The sequence below is a fragment of the Mytilus californianus genome, unplaced genomic scaffold (assembly GCF_021869535.1).
Source record: "Mytilus californianus isolate M0D057914Y unplaced genomic scaffold, xbMytCali1.0.p SCAF_4, whole genome shotgun sequence".
In the NCBI taxonomy this organism is placed as follows: Eukaryota; Metazoa; Mollusca; class Bivalvia; order Mytilida; family Mytilidae; genus Mytilus; species Mytilus californianus.
This window is the reverse complement of record NW_026262690.1, coordinates 69,381,571-69,395,269: the sequence shown is the minus strand read 5'-3', so window position 1 is coordinate 69,395,269 and position 13,699 is coordinate 69,381,571. Positions and strand designations below refer to the sequence as shown.

At 33.7% G+C, this 13,699-nt stretch overlaps 1 protein-coding gene across 1 annotated transcript; it reads left to right on the top strand.

Annotated features, from left to right (window-relative positions):
• The first annotated feature begins 355 nt into the window (after positions 1-355).
• LOC127698669 (zinc finger protein OZF-like) lies at positions 356-2,532 on the top strand. Its single transcript, XM_052202268.1, has one exon. The coding sequence runs from the start codon at positions 375-377 to the stop codon at positions 1,629-1,631; it is 1,257 nt and encodes a 418-aa protein (XP_052058228.1). The 5' UTR covers positions 356-374; the 3' UTR covers positions 1,632-2,532.
• Positions 2,533-13,699: the final 11,167 nt, after the last annotated feature.

The window sequence follows — 13,699 nt, the reverse complement described above, 5'->3', positions numbered from 1 at the left end:
ATTTTTGCGCCTGTACCCGGTCAGGAACCTCTGGCCTTTGCTTGTCCTGTATGTTTTTTTTAAATTTTGGTTCATTAATATGATTTGGAGTTTAATGTGACTTGTTTAACCCTACCACATTCTTTACGTGCCAATTAGCCAATCTTCTAGATGGAGAATAAGTTGAGAAGCTGTCACAAACCTACGCGGCAAATTTCATTTGTAAGCTTTATACCTGTAACTTTTAATTGTCTGTGAAGGATCAATCCGGCTTTAATTTTTATAGCTGCGATATTTCATGTCTTTCATTTTATAACTTGTCCTGATTTTCCTGAATCTTGATTGTAATTTTGTCCTATTTTACTTTCACAGGACGTTTTTGCAATACATGAATTATGGCTTTTATTAAAGACGATGGGAATTACATTATAAAAGACCCTGAGTTTTATGAAATAAATGAGGACGAAATATCGATAGAAGACGAAATTATTGTCAATGAAAATTGTGCAAGATTATTTTATCATGTCAAACAAGAGAATATTAATGGAAAATATATCGTACATACAGTTCAGGCATCGGAAGAGCCCGACATAAGCGACATTGATAATCAAATACACCTAGATTATTATCACAGAGATATCTTTGAGACCAAAAGGAAATATGTGAAAACGTATCGGAAAAGGCGTGTTGGATGTGACATTTGTCTCCGAAAGTTTTCGAACAGGCGCACAATGATGCAACACCGACTGTCGCATGATGAGAAAACAACAAAACGAAAACAGAAAATGTCAGAAAATAAAAAGAAAAATTATCACGATATTGGTACGAAAGTTAAAAAACCTACAAGAGATAACACTTCGGAATGCGAAATATGCTTTAGAACCCTTTCAAGTAAAAGCAATTTAAAAAGACACATGGCTGTTCATTTAAGGGAACCAGTTTACAATAGAACATTCAAATGTGTGATTTGTGGTAAATGTTTTGGGAAGAGGAGCCGATATGAAAGTCATACAAAGACTCACAACTGTCATATTAACGAGGATAAGTTCAGATGTGGGGTCTGTGGAAAGCTTGAGCCTGACAAAAGAGATTTTGATAACCACATGAGAGTCCATACAGGCAAACGACCTTATCACTGTGATATATGTGACCGCTCCTTCAAACAGAAGAGTCATCTGAGACGACACAGTCGCGTTCACACTGGGGAGTTTGCCTTATATAAAGGAAAGATTATACAGTGTGATATATGTGGTCGAGATTTTGGACAAAACCATCAGCTTATACGCCATATGAAATGTCACTACCCACCAACAAACAAAGAATACAAATGTGACTATTGTCCAAAAGAGTTCACCGAAAAGCACCATCTCGTACGTCACGTTCGCTTACATACTGGTGAAAAACCGTATAAATGTGATATTTGTGATAGAAGGTTTACTTATCATGCTGTTTATACTTGTCATCGAAGAATTCATACAAAAGAAAAACCGTACACGTGTAGTCTGTGTGACAAATCGTTTACACAACTGTCAACTATGAAGTTTCATATGCACGTGCACTCTGGAGAACCTCGTTATCAGTGTAAGAAATGCGAAAAGAAATTTGAGAAGCATTCTGATTTCAAAAAGCACAAACTAGAATCTAATCACTGAAAATATGAATGTAAATGTTGATTGAATGTGATTGTTATTTACTTTAAATCCTATGGCAAATACTTCATGCACAATTAGGACGAGCACAGATTAAAACCAATTAGATCTCAGACTGCTATAACACAAATGTATGTTTTATAATAGTCTGACAAGGTAGGTTCCACATCGATAGGTATCTACAGAATTTGCAGTGTTAGCCATTTTCAATAGAAAAACCAAGTTGCTTTCTTTAAAAAAGAAAAGAAAAGCAATACGTGAACCCGAGACCGCTGGCTGGCTGAGCTGGCTGGTCACCAAAAAATTGTTGCTGATTTTTTTTTTGCTTTTGATTTAAAATATTTGACTGTGAGAAGAATAAGGTAATGGTGATGTTAAAACACCTTTTTTGAAAATATGTAATTGTGTGTAGATTCTTGTAAAAAGTCAATTAAAAGCACTGTTGGATTTTAGTTGTAAATAGAAAAAGTGTGTAGTTACCATTTGAATTTACTTTTTAAGACTTGACCATTTTATTAATTTTACTTGGAAGGTACATACTTTTTTTCTTTGTGATAAATATACAAAGTCCCGGTCCATTTGTAATTCCCAGTTTCTGCAAACTGGATGTCTAACATGTCTAAAGCAAATCGCTATATAAATTTGTGCACTCATTTTGCTTTATAATGTTGATGCATTTATTTTATCTTTCATAGCTTCATGTTTATTTCCAGGATGCCTTCAATTATTCTTATACTCATTATTGAAGCTATCTATACTCATGACAGAGGTGATATAGAGAAATTGAAGGTCCAATTTCCAGGTGAAGTGTAATTCTGTATCACACAACTTGTAAGAAGGTTTCGTATTTTGTTCTTGAGGGTAACACACCAACTTCATTAGGACCTCTTATATACTCACAATTATTTTGGTCTAATAAAACATCTTTAATTTTAAGGATTTCTTGAAATTACTTAAATCAATCCAAATATTTTCAGGAGAATATCTTGATTTCAGATCTTCTATGAATACCTGGACATGCTCTCAATTGAACCAATTTATGTTAAAAGATATGGAAAAAGTCCATAAACTAATCATAGTTACCAGGATTAAAATTTTGTACACCAGACGCGCGTTTCGTCTACAGAAGACTCATGATTGACGCTTGAATCGAAAAAGTTAAAAAGGCCAAATAAAGTACGAAATTGAAGAGCATTGAGGACCCAAAATTCCGAAAGGTTTTGCCAATTACAGCTAAGGTAATCTATTCCTAGGGTAGAAATTACTTAGTATTTCAAGAATTTCAAAGTTTATAATGGGACAGTCACTCAAAAACAAAGAAGAAAAAGAAATAAAAAAACTAAAGATCAGAATACCTTATTGATGACAATGCTGCAAAGTCACATGTCAAGCTCTTACTGCCGTGTCCTGAATTTAGTCAAGAAATGCGAAAATTCACATCCCGTGAGTGAAATTAATATCTATGCATGCATTTGTTTTCTTGCACAAGAAATAGTATTGATTGATTGATTGACTGTTGGTTGCTAAAAGTCCAGTGGCAAATTTTCATGTATGTTCAGGACGAGAACATCTTAACAATAAATAAAATAGGTCATTGAAGCCGTCCGGGATGAAGGTCGGGGAAATAGTAGACTGCCACTAGAAAATGAGGTTATATTGGATAGGGACAGAAATTGTGCCTTACAACAGGCCACCTACGAATCCTTTAAAGACTTGTTTACTGCCGGTCGGAAGAAGACAAGGAATTACCATATTTCTATTCTCTAATATCATATATCGAGTGTTAGCTGAATTCGGATGTCAAACTATCTACCTCAAGTGATTGACTCTGGATTCTTTGCCAATTAATCCGGCATTTGTGTGAACGCAAACCGATATTGTAGTCAAGTCTGATTTTAAATCCGATTTTGTTGTGTCGTGTGAACAGGTTGCAATATAATGTATTAAATTTTCAAAATCGAACCATTTTGCAAACATTTAGATCCTGTAAGGTTGAAATATTCAAAACAACAAACAAACTAGAAATTTAATTAACATACAATCCTGTTAATACTGCCGGTCGGAAGAAGACCAAGAATTACCATATTTTTATTCTCTAATATCATATATCGAGTGTTAGTTGAATTCGGATGTCAAACTATCTACCTCAAGTGGTTTGACTCTGGATTCTTTGCCATTTAATTCGGCAATTGTGTGAACGCAAACCGATATTGTTGTCAGATCCGATTTTAAATCCGATTGTGTTGTGTCGTGTGAACAGGTTGCAATATAATGTAAATCAATGCATTAAATTTTCAAAATTGCACCATTTTGCAAACATTTAGATCATGTAACATGTGTAAGGTTGAACTATTAAAAAAAAAACACAAAATTGAAATTTAATTAACATACAATCCCGTTAATAAATCTTTTTGGAAAATTTGAAATACACTATCAATAAACACAAACGTCAAGTATTTACTGACGGACATTTTTCTGTCAAATTATTCTCTTCTTCAAGTCGAACTTTCCATTTTATGAATATATTACTATACATAATATAAGCAGAGACTTATAAAACCATACTAAAACAATTAGCGTAGTATTTAAATAATTATTGTAAAATACTAATTATGTTGTTTGTGAGGTGCTAGGATTTTAAAATCTTTGTGAATTAAGGCCATGCAACTATTTTGTTTTTCATTCAATACAGTTTAACTTTTAGATACCAATTCATTTCTGTGCATCCCTGATAATTTGTGCTAATTTGTTGCATATAATTTTCGTCAATGTATTCACTTTTAAATTTGTGGGACATAATATAACTATGATTATTTATCATATTCTATTAATGATAAATTTAGTCTCAGTTTAAACTTAATAATTTTAATAAATATTTCCTTGGTCTATCTATATTAATGAATTAAATATTTTGACAGAAATATCTTTTTGTTGAATTTCTTCTTGCTTTCCGGCATTTGCTCAGGCTATGATGGAAATACAAAATATCACCTGGCAAACGTTCAGAAATAATCAGCTTATTCTGGAACATAATATATTGTCAGTATACCCATAGAAGTATCAATATAATACTTCCACGGTATACTATTCCCAGGTTTATTTTAACAATGCATAATAGCACGTTGTTTTAAATACTACATACACAACGCGTATAGAGACCGTCTAAAAACCTAAATTACACAATTGTGTTATCATTATACTTGATACATATTTAATAAACATTCAAATCAAAACGCACATGTTCTGTCAAAAGGGCAAACAGGTTGGAATATATAAAGGATTTTTTCACTGCAATCAAGGATTTGTATAGTGTATACAAATCCTTGCTGCAATATAGTCTTCACTTTCCGATATATAAGGTGTAATACCACTAAATCATAGTACGTCACAATCAGTTGCATACGAAAAAGGGTCGAACAAAAAATTCCCTAGAATTTAACAGTTGTAGGAGATTAATCCTACATTTTATTGCGGTAAAAAAATTCTGAGTCATAAACATATATCTTGGCCACGGTGCTTCAAAGCACTATTCTTTTTTTAACTGTCGAATCCAAAAAATTAAAAAGGCCAAATAAAGTACGAAGTTTAAGAGTAATGAGGACATAAACTTCCGAAAAGTTTTGCCAAATACTGCTAAGGTAATCTATTCCTGGTGTAGAAAATCCTTATTATTTCGAAAAATTCAAATTTTTGTGAACAGTTAATTTATAAGGATGACCATATCAATGATACGTCATGTCATCACAATAGAGAGCAGCTGACTGGTGGGCTCATGATATCCTCGGGGACGGAAACTCCTCCAAATTATACCAATCTGATCTGTTTCGAAGTGAAAGATCTGATTTTAATAAGATTGGTAAAACGACCGACAGACGAATCTAACGGAGCTAGGTAAACGATTATAATCAGAACAGAATGCAAAATTATGAAATACAGTTATTAACCATGCATTATTTGCTAAAAGTATCAAATAATAAATTGAAATTGAATTCAGTAACGCGACATTTACAAAATTAAAACATTTATTTTATAGCTATGTTTAACACGATTGACAATACAACCCATATATAGACTCATTCGGACAAACATAATGCCGCTGCTTGACTCTTGCAATATCTGAATGTCAGCCTTTTAATTAGCTTCAAAGTATACACCAAATACACATCATCAGTTGCGTAACCCCCTACAGCTAGTACAGATGAATAATTAATTATAGACAAACAATGAAAGAGTAGGATACCTCAAAAGCTTCTTATTGTTGACAAATCAGTACTAGTACTCAATTAATTGAGTAATTACTTATATATATAGATACTATACAGTAAAAGAATAATGAATGCAGTTGGATAATTAGATTTATTTTATAAGTATATTGGTAAATGCCTGAAATGTTTCTGTGTGTTTAAATATCAAGACTTTTGTTAGTGCTATAATATGGTGTGGGAGAAATGTTAGCTTAAGGTATGTCTTCAAGGTATATAATGTAAGGCACTATCAATAGGACTGTATCTGTTCATGCAATGCACATTATATAAAGATGTTGAGATTTCATATAAACGAGGAGTGTCTCCTTAAAAATTTAAGAATGTTGGAGTAATGAAGGGCGATATTGAAGAAGAACTCAAAATTTCAATTTCAACAATTTCAAAGAAATACAAAAGTCCTCATTCTATAACCCAGTACCACCAAGCAAATACAATTTCCAAAGTATATGTTGTTATTGCGGAAATGTATAGAACGAGGCAACGACGAGATGACGATAGAAACAAGGAAGGTTATTAATGTTTTACCAATTAATTATAATTGAGACAACGGACATAAATGCAAAAAAAATAATAAAAATCTGTAGTACTAGATTGCTAGTTATCTACCAAACTTTATCTGAGGTTTTCAGTTTTTACTAGTATATGGAATAATCTATGATACCAACCTTTTATTAGTATATTTTATATAAAAATAAGGACATGTGGTGTGATTGCCACTCCCAGTGAGACAACTACCCATCAAGACCAAAGGAAAAAGATGTAAACAATACGCCAATTACAGTTCAGAGTACAGACTTCAACAATGAGCAATTTCATATCTTATAGTAAGCAATAAATATAAGGCTCCGGTATGTCAAAACTTGAAGAAGAAAAATCTAAAAAGAAACAAATGACTTTATCTATATTTCAACAATGAACGGAAAAACAAACATGGAAGACAGCAATAAACGACAGCACTCGGATTATATTGTTCCTGCTTGGGACCATAGCATAAAGAAAGGGCGGGATTTAACAGGTTTCTGGTCGCCGGACCCTCCCCTTAACCTGGGACAGTGGTGTAACAAAGAAATGTAAGAAAAAACTAAAAAATAGTACTTAGTACATAATAAATAACAAAAAGACATAAGATACAAACTACCGATCTAAGATAACTTGCAGTTACCGAAAGCTATTTCATACCCGATTTCAACTAACAAAATTAATGCTTTACAATATATTTAATATTTTGTCATATTCTATTTTTAATGAGAAAAATAAAAAGGGTTCCGCAGAACAATGTGACTCGCCTGCTGTTGCTGCAGTGACAGAATAAAAGTGTCTCTTCTGAAGATAAGCTTTAATCTGTCGTGAACCAAAGCTGCACGTAGCCTCTGGCTGTTGGCAATCCTCTTTCAATAAATAATGAATAAAATAAAAAAATCTCATGTGTAAGCTAACTGCATGTAACTCTAATTGTAATGCCACTCTAATTTTAATAGCTGCAGTATTTCATGTTTTTCATATTATAACTTGTCCGGGTTTTCCTGAAGCTTGATTGTAACTTTGTGCTATTTTCATTTCACAGGATGTTTTTGTGATACATGAATTATGGCTCGCATTAAAGACGATGGAAATTACATTATAAGAGATCCTGAGTTTTATGAAACAAATGAGAACGAAATACCGATAGATGACAAAATTACCGAAACGAAAATTGTGCAAGTTTATTTCATCACGTCAAACAAGAGTATATTAATGGAAAATTTATCGTACATACAGTTCAGGCATCGAAAGAGCCCGACATCTACAACATTGATAATCAACTATCCCTAGATTATGATCACAGAGATTTTAATGAGACCAAAAGAAAGGTGTGAAAACGTACCGGAGAATGCGTGTAGGATGTGACATTTGTCTTCGAAAGTTTTCAAACAGGCGCACAATGATGCAACACCGACTGTCACATGAAGAGGAAACAACAAAACAAAAACAGAAAAAAACAGAAAATAAAAAGAAAAAATTACGAGATTAGTACTCAAATAAAAACAACAACAAAAGATAAAACTTCGGAATGTGAAATTTGCTTTAAAACCCTTTCAAGTAAAAGCAATTTAAAAAGACACATATGGCTGTTCATGCGAGGGAACCAGTTCACAATAGAACAACTCAAAATTCTAACATAAAAGGGGATAACGAGTTCAGATGTGACGTATGTGGAAAGTATGAGCCGGACAAAAGAGATTTTGAAACTCACATGAGAGTCCATACAGACAAACGACCTTTTCACTGTAATATATGTGACCGCTCCTTCAAACAAAAGAGTTATCCGAGGCGACACAGTCTCGTACACACTGGGGAATTGGCCTTACACAAGGGAAAGATTATCCAATGTGATATATGTGGTCGAGATTTTGGACAAAGCCATCAGCTTATTCGCCATATGAAATGTCACTTCCCACCGGTCAATAAAGAATACAAATGTGAACATTGTTCAAAAGAATTTACCGAAAAGCATCACCTCGTACGACATGTTCGCTTACATACTGGGGAAAAACCGTATAAATGTGATTTTTGCGGTAGAATGTTTACTTACCATGCATCTTATGCTCGTCATCGAAGAATTCATACAAAAGAACAACCGTACACGTGCAGTCTGTGTGACAAATCGTTCACACAATTGTCAACAATGAAGTTTCATATGCACGTGCACTCTGGAGAACCTCGTTATCAGTGTAAAGAATGTGGAAAGAAATTTAATAAGCATTCTGATTTCAAAAAGCACAAACTAGAATCTAATCACTGAAAATATGAATGCAAAGGTTAATATAAAGGATAGGAACAATATGCTGAAATTGAAAGAAGGTGTAGCAAATGTCAATGAGACCATAACGGCATATCTAAATAAAGTCCCCTGAAGTCACAAACAACTTTTCCACTTGAACATATAGGTGCATGAAGACAGGTCCCTTTGTCTGCACGCACTTTTGCACTTGAAGCTTTATTTCCACAACTGATGCACTATTTTATTGAATAATAATAATATAAATAGAAATTGTATGCATGAATTTTTTGTTGTAAATAATAAAAATATTGAAAAGTGTTTGGGGTGTAATTTATGGGATTTGTATACTATACAAATACAAATCCTTGTTGGAAGGGAAGGTCTTGAATTCATTTTTCTTCTTCAAGGCGGGGACTCAGTGAAAAAAATAAGAGAAATTCAGATGTTTCCTTCTGTTATATTAAAGCATATAAGTATTTTTTCAGAGCAATGTCAGAATTTGAACTCTGGAACTCATGAAGAGTCACCTGTAGCAATTTTATTGAACCCGCGGCTGAACAATATTGATTAAGGTTCATGTGGACCCTTTGGCTAAAATGGCTGCATATTCACCTCAAAATTTACTTTGAGTACAGACAAACCTGCGCATCTGGAAAAGTTTTAAGACATAGCATGCCCTAGATAAATAAACTTCTAATGCATTGTATGTTTTAGAAAATTTAAAACTTAACTGGATTTAGCAGTGCACTTTTTTTCGTCCCTGCAGAAGATGATAAAATTAACAAACAGTTGAGTTTCACTTGATATGGTCCACTCAGGTACACAGTTTAAATCACCAATTATTGTCAGGTATCTATTGTCCATCTATTGTCCATGTCAATCAAAACAGTTCACTTCAATTATTACCTGTGGGGAAGTTCTCAAACCTCTTTCCCAACTTTGTTTATTTTGGCACCTTCTGGTGGAATGAAAAAAAGTGCACTGCAAAATCCGGTTAAGTTTTTAATTTTCTAAAACATAAAATATATTTGAATTTTATTTATCTAGGGCATGCTATGCCTTAAAACTTTTCCAGATGCACAGGTTTGTCTGTACTCAGAGTAAATTTTGAGGTGAAAATGCAGCCATTTTAGACGAAGGGTCCACATGAACCTTAAGGTCCGAATCGGCCAGTGAACCGCTGCAAGAAAAATAAACACTTGCGATAGGACGGCTCGGATTTAAATGTGCAATGTCGCTATATCTTCTTCTTCAGTTTCAGAAAACCATCAACATACTGATGTTTACTTTCCGGCGCATACCTGGTAAATTTTTTTTTCAAATTTATGTATTTATAAATGTAGTTAAACATAGATTGTCAAATTTTTTGTATTCCATATTTTTGTATATTTGCTATATGATGTCAAAAAGCTGCTATGGCATATGGGTCTGGTGAAACCTAGCTGCGGCATCGTAGATCTTGTGGTCCGCAAAATTATTGTCCAAAAATATCATAAGGACCCGATAACAGCTACGGTTCCGCAGCTACTAGGTCACACTGTGACAAGACTTTACTGTCGAACGAGTAAAATTATTTTCAGGTAAATGCAGTAAATTATCATAACTCAAATCATTTTATAATAGTAAACACATACCTGTGAGGTAACAGTTCTTTTGCTGTCCATTGTCCACGTGGATTTGTTTACAAAAGTCTCTGTCAATTTTGCTCTTTGTTGGAAAGATCACACCCTACATTAAACATTTATGTGATTGCATTAATAAAGTTTGATTCGGTCTAGTATAAGGAGACGAGCATGTTCCGAAAAAGAGTTTTGAATTAGCTTGATTTATTGGGGACTCTGCAGGGGCGGGTCCAGGTGGGCGTAATGGGCGTACGCCCCCCCCCCCCCCCTTTAAAAAAAAAGAAAGAAAACTATCGTTATCTGCTAATACTGTATTGGTTATTGGTCTACTGCTATTATTTTATGCTTTTTAGTAAAAAAAAAGTCCAAAACATTTTTCGTCTCGCTCCGCTCGGCGAAAGATTTCATTATACGCCCCCTCTTTCAAATATCCTAGAAACGCCCCTGCTGTGGTCACATTAAATAGGACACTTGTTACTTTTTATGCTCTCAAATGCTTATATATTTGGGATTGTTTCTAAAATTTATTCACGATCCGAGAGACATTTTAAAAAATGTGGTGTTTTAAATTTTTTCCGTATCAGATATGTGACGTGTGAATTTCTTAATACCCAAAACTTCAACCAAAGGGTTGAGCGTCACAAACATGTTGACCACGCCACATTCTTTATAAGCCTGTCCTAAGTCAGAAGCCTGTAGTTCAGTGATTGTCGTTGGTTCATGTCTGTCATATGCGTTTTTCGTAAATTGTTTTGTTATAAATTAGGCCTAGTTTTCTCGTTTGAATTGTTTCAAATTTTTCAGGTCGGGGCCTTTTATAGTCGACTATATTGTATGAGTTTTTCTCATTGTTGAAGGCCGCACATTTGCCTATAATTGCTTACATTTACTTCACTTTATCTCTGGAGGATAGTTGTATCATTGTCAATCATACAACATCTCCTTATTTTTATATTTATAATTACTCGAAAATAAATCTGATCTCTTTAAAACCTCGGATAAGAAAATAATACAATATTAGCGACATCTCCTCTTTTGTATGGTAAGGTGCTCAGCTGACGCCAATATAGGACTAAATTGATTCGCCGTGTTGGTTTTAGAAACACCAAATTATATATTGGAAACCTTAGCCGCAAGACGAATCCTCATAGGAAGCAAAATATAGATTTGTGTTAATAGTTCAACCCTAAATCCACAACTAAGACCATAACCATGGTGTAGGAATAGCAACGGCAAAATAAAATGAAACCCTTGAAGACAAATAGCATATATATATCTAGAGAAATTATTATTCTGGGGTATGACTCCGAAAAAATGCACAAACCACCAGGAGAGATGGCATTCATGTAACTAAATCAAGGCAGACTTTTCATCCAAATAAATAAGCCTTAAAATCAATACACAGGAATAAGGTATAGTTATACCAAGTTGAAAATGAAATTATGTAGATGATACAATAAGCTTATGATACCAAAATGATAAAAAGTTGGATAAAATAACAACAATCTTGTGAAAAGTTAATGGGAGGACCAAGCCTGGGATTATTTCCCGGCCAGTGCAAATTTAATCATACTAACCTTGTTAGTGGAAGAATCTGTTTTCCCCACAATAAATATCAGGTATCCCCGATATGAAGATGAAAACCAAATGATAATGCTTACATCTCCGGGATTAAAGAAAAAACATACATAAATAGGATATATTTGTTAATAACCTGTGCCAATGATTTCATTTGTCAATACACCTGTGTCATTACTTCTGATTTGTCCATACACCCGTGTCATTGCTTTAGATTTGTTAATAACCTGTGCCAATGCTTTCATTTGCCAATGCACCTGTGTCATTACTTCTGATTTGTCCATACACCCGTGTCATTGCTTTAGATTTGTTAATAACCTGTGACAATGCTTTCATTTGTCAATACATCTGTGTCATTACTTGTCCATACACCCGTGTCATTGCTTTAGATTTGTTAACCTGTGCCAATGCTTTCATTTGTCAATACACCTGTGTCATTACTTTTAATTTGTCCATACACCAGTGTCAATTGTCTTTGATTTGTCCATACTACTATCATTGCTTTTGATTTGTCAATACACTTGTGTCATCACTTTGATTTGTCCGTTCACCTGTCGTTGCTTTAGATTTGTCAATGTTTTTATTTGTCAATACACTTGAGCAATTACTTTTGATTTGTCCATAGACCTGTGTCATTGCTTTTGATTTGTCAATATTTCCGGAGCATTGCTTATGTTTTGTCAATGCAACCATCTCATTTCTTTCGATTTGTCCATATACCTGTTTCGTTGATAAATACAGTCACCCATCTCATTGCTTTTAATTTGTCTATACACTTATGTTGTTTTTGATTTGTCAATATAACTTTCGTGCAGTTGCCTATTTCATGGCTTTTGATTTGTCCATACACCTGTTACATCTCTTTTGATTTGTCCATTCTACTGTTTCATTTCTTTTGGATTGTGCATTCCACTGTCATTGCTTTTGATTTGTTAATACACCTGTGTCAATGCTTTCAAAAGTCAATACACCTATGTCATTACTTTTGATTTGTCCATTCTGCTGTCTCATTGCTTTTGATTTGTCAATACGACGGTTTCATTTCTTTTGATTTGTCCTTACACACTGATACACGTGTCATTTTTTTTATTTGTCCATACACCTGTTTCTTTGCTTTTGATTTGTCTATACTACTGTCATTTTTTTTTATTTGTCCATATACCTGCCATTGCTTCAGCATTGTCAATACTAGTCTCATTGCTTTTGATGTCAATACAGCTGCCTCATTGCTTTTGATTTGTCCATAAACCTGTCTCAATGCTTTTGATTTGTCAAAACAACTGTTTCATTTCTTTTGATTTATCCATACACCTTGGTCATTTCTTTTGATTTGTCCATACACCTGTCTCATTGCTTTTGATTTGTCAATATGACAGTTTCATTTCTTTTTCCTTACACACTGATACACCTGTGTCATTTCTTTTGATTTGTCCATATATCTGTCTTGTTGCTTTTGATTTGTCCATACACCTGTCTTATTGCTTTTTATTTGTCAAAACAAGTATTTCATTTCTTTTGATTTGTCCATACACCTGTCTCATTGCTTTTGATTTGTCAATACAACTTTTTAATTTCTTTTGATTTGTCCATACACCTGTCTCATTGCTTTTGATTTGTCAATACAACTTTTTAATTTCTTTTGATTTGTCCATACACCTGTGTCATTATATTTTATTTGTCCATTTGGCTGTTGCATTGTTAAAAGTAATTGACAAACTCTTATTTTTTGTTGATAGCTTAAAGTTTTTATATTTTTTGCAATGTTTGGAAAGAGTCTTGGAATCCCTACCAAAGTGGCTTTGTGTTGGATACAACATTCAGCGGCTAAATAATCATCAAATCCAG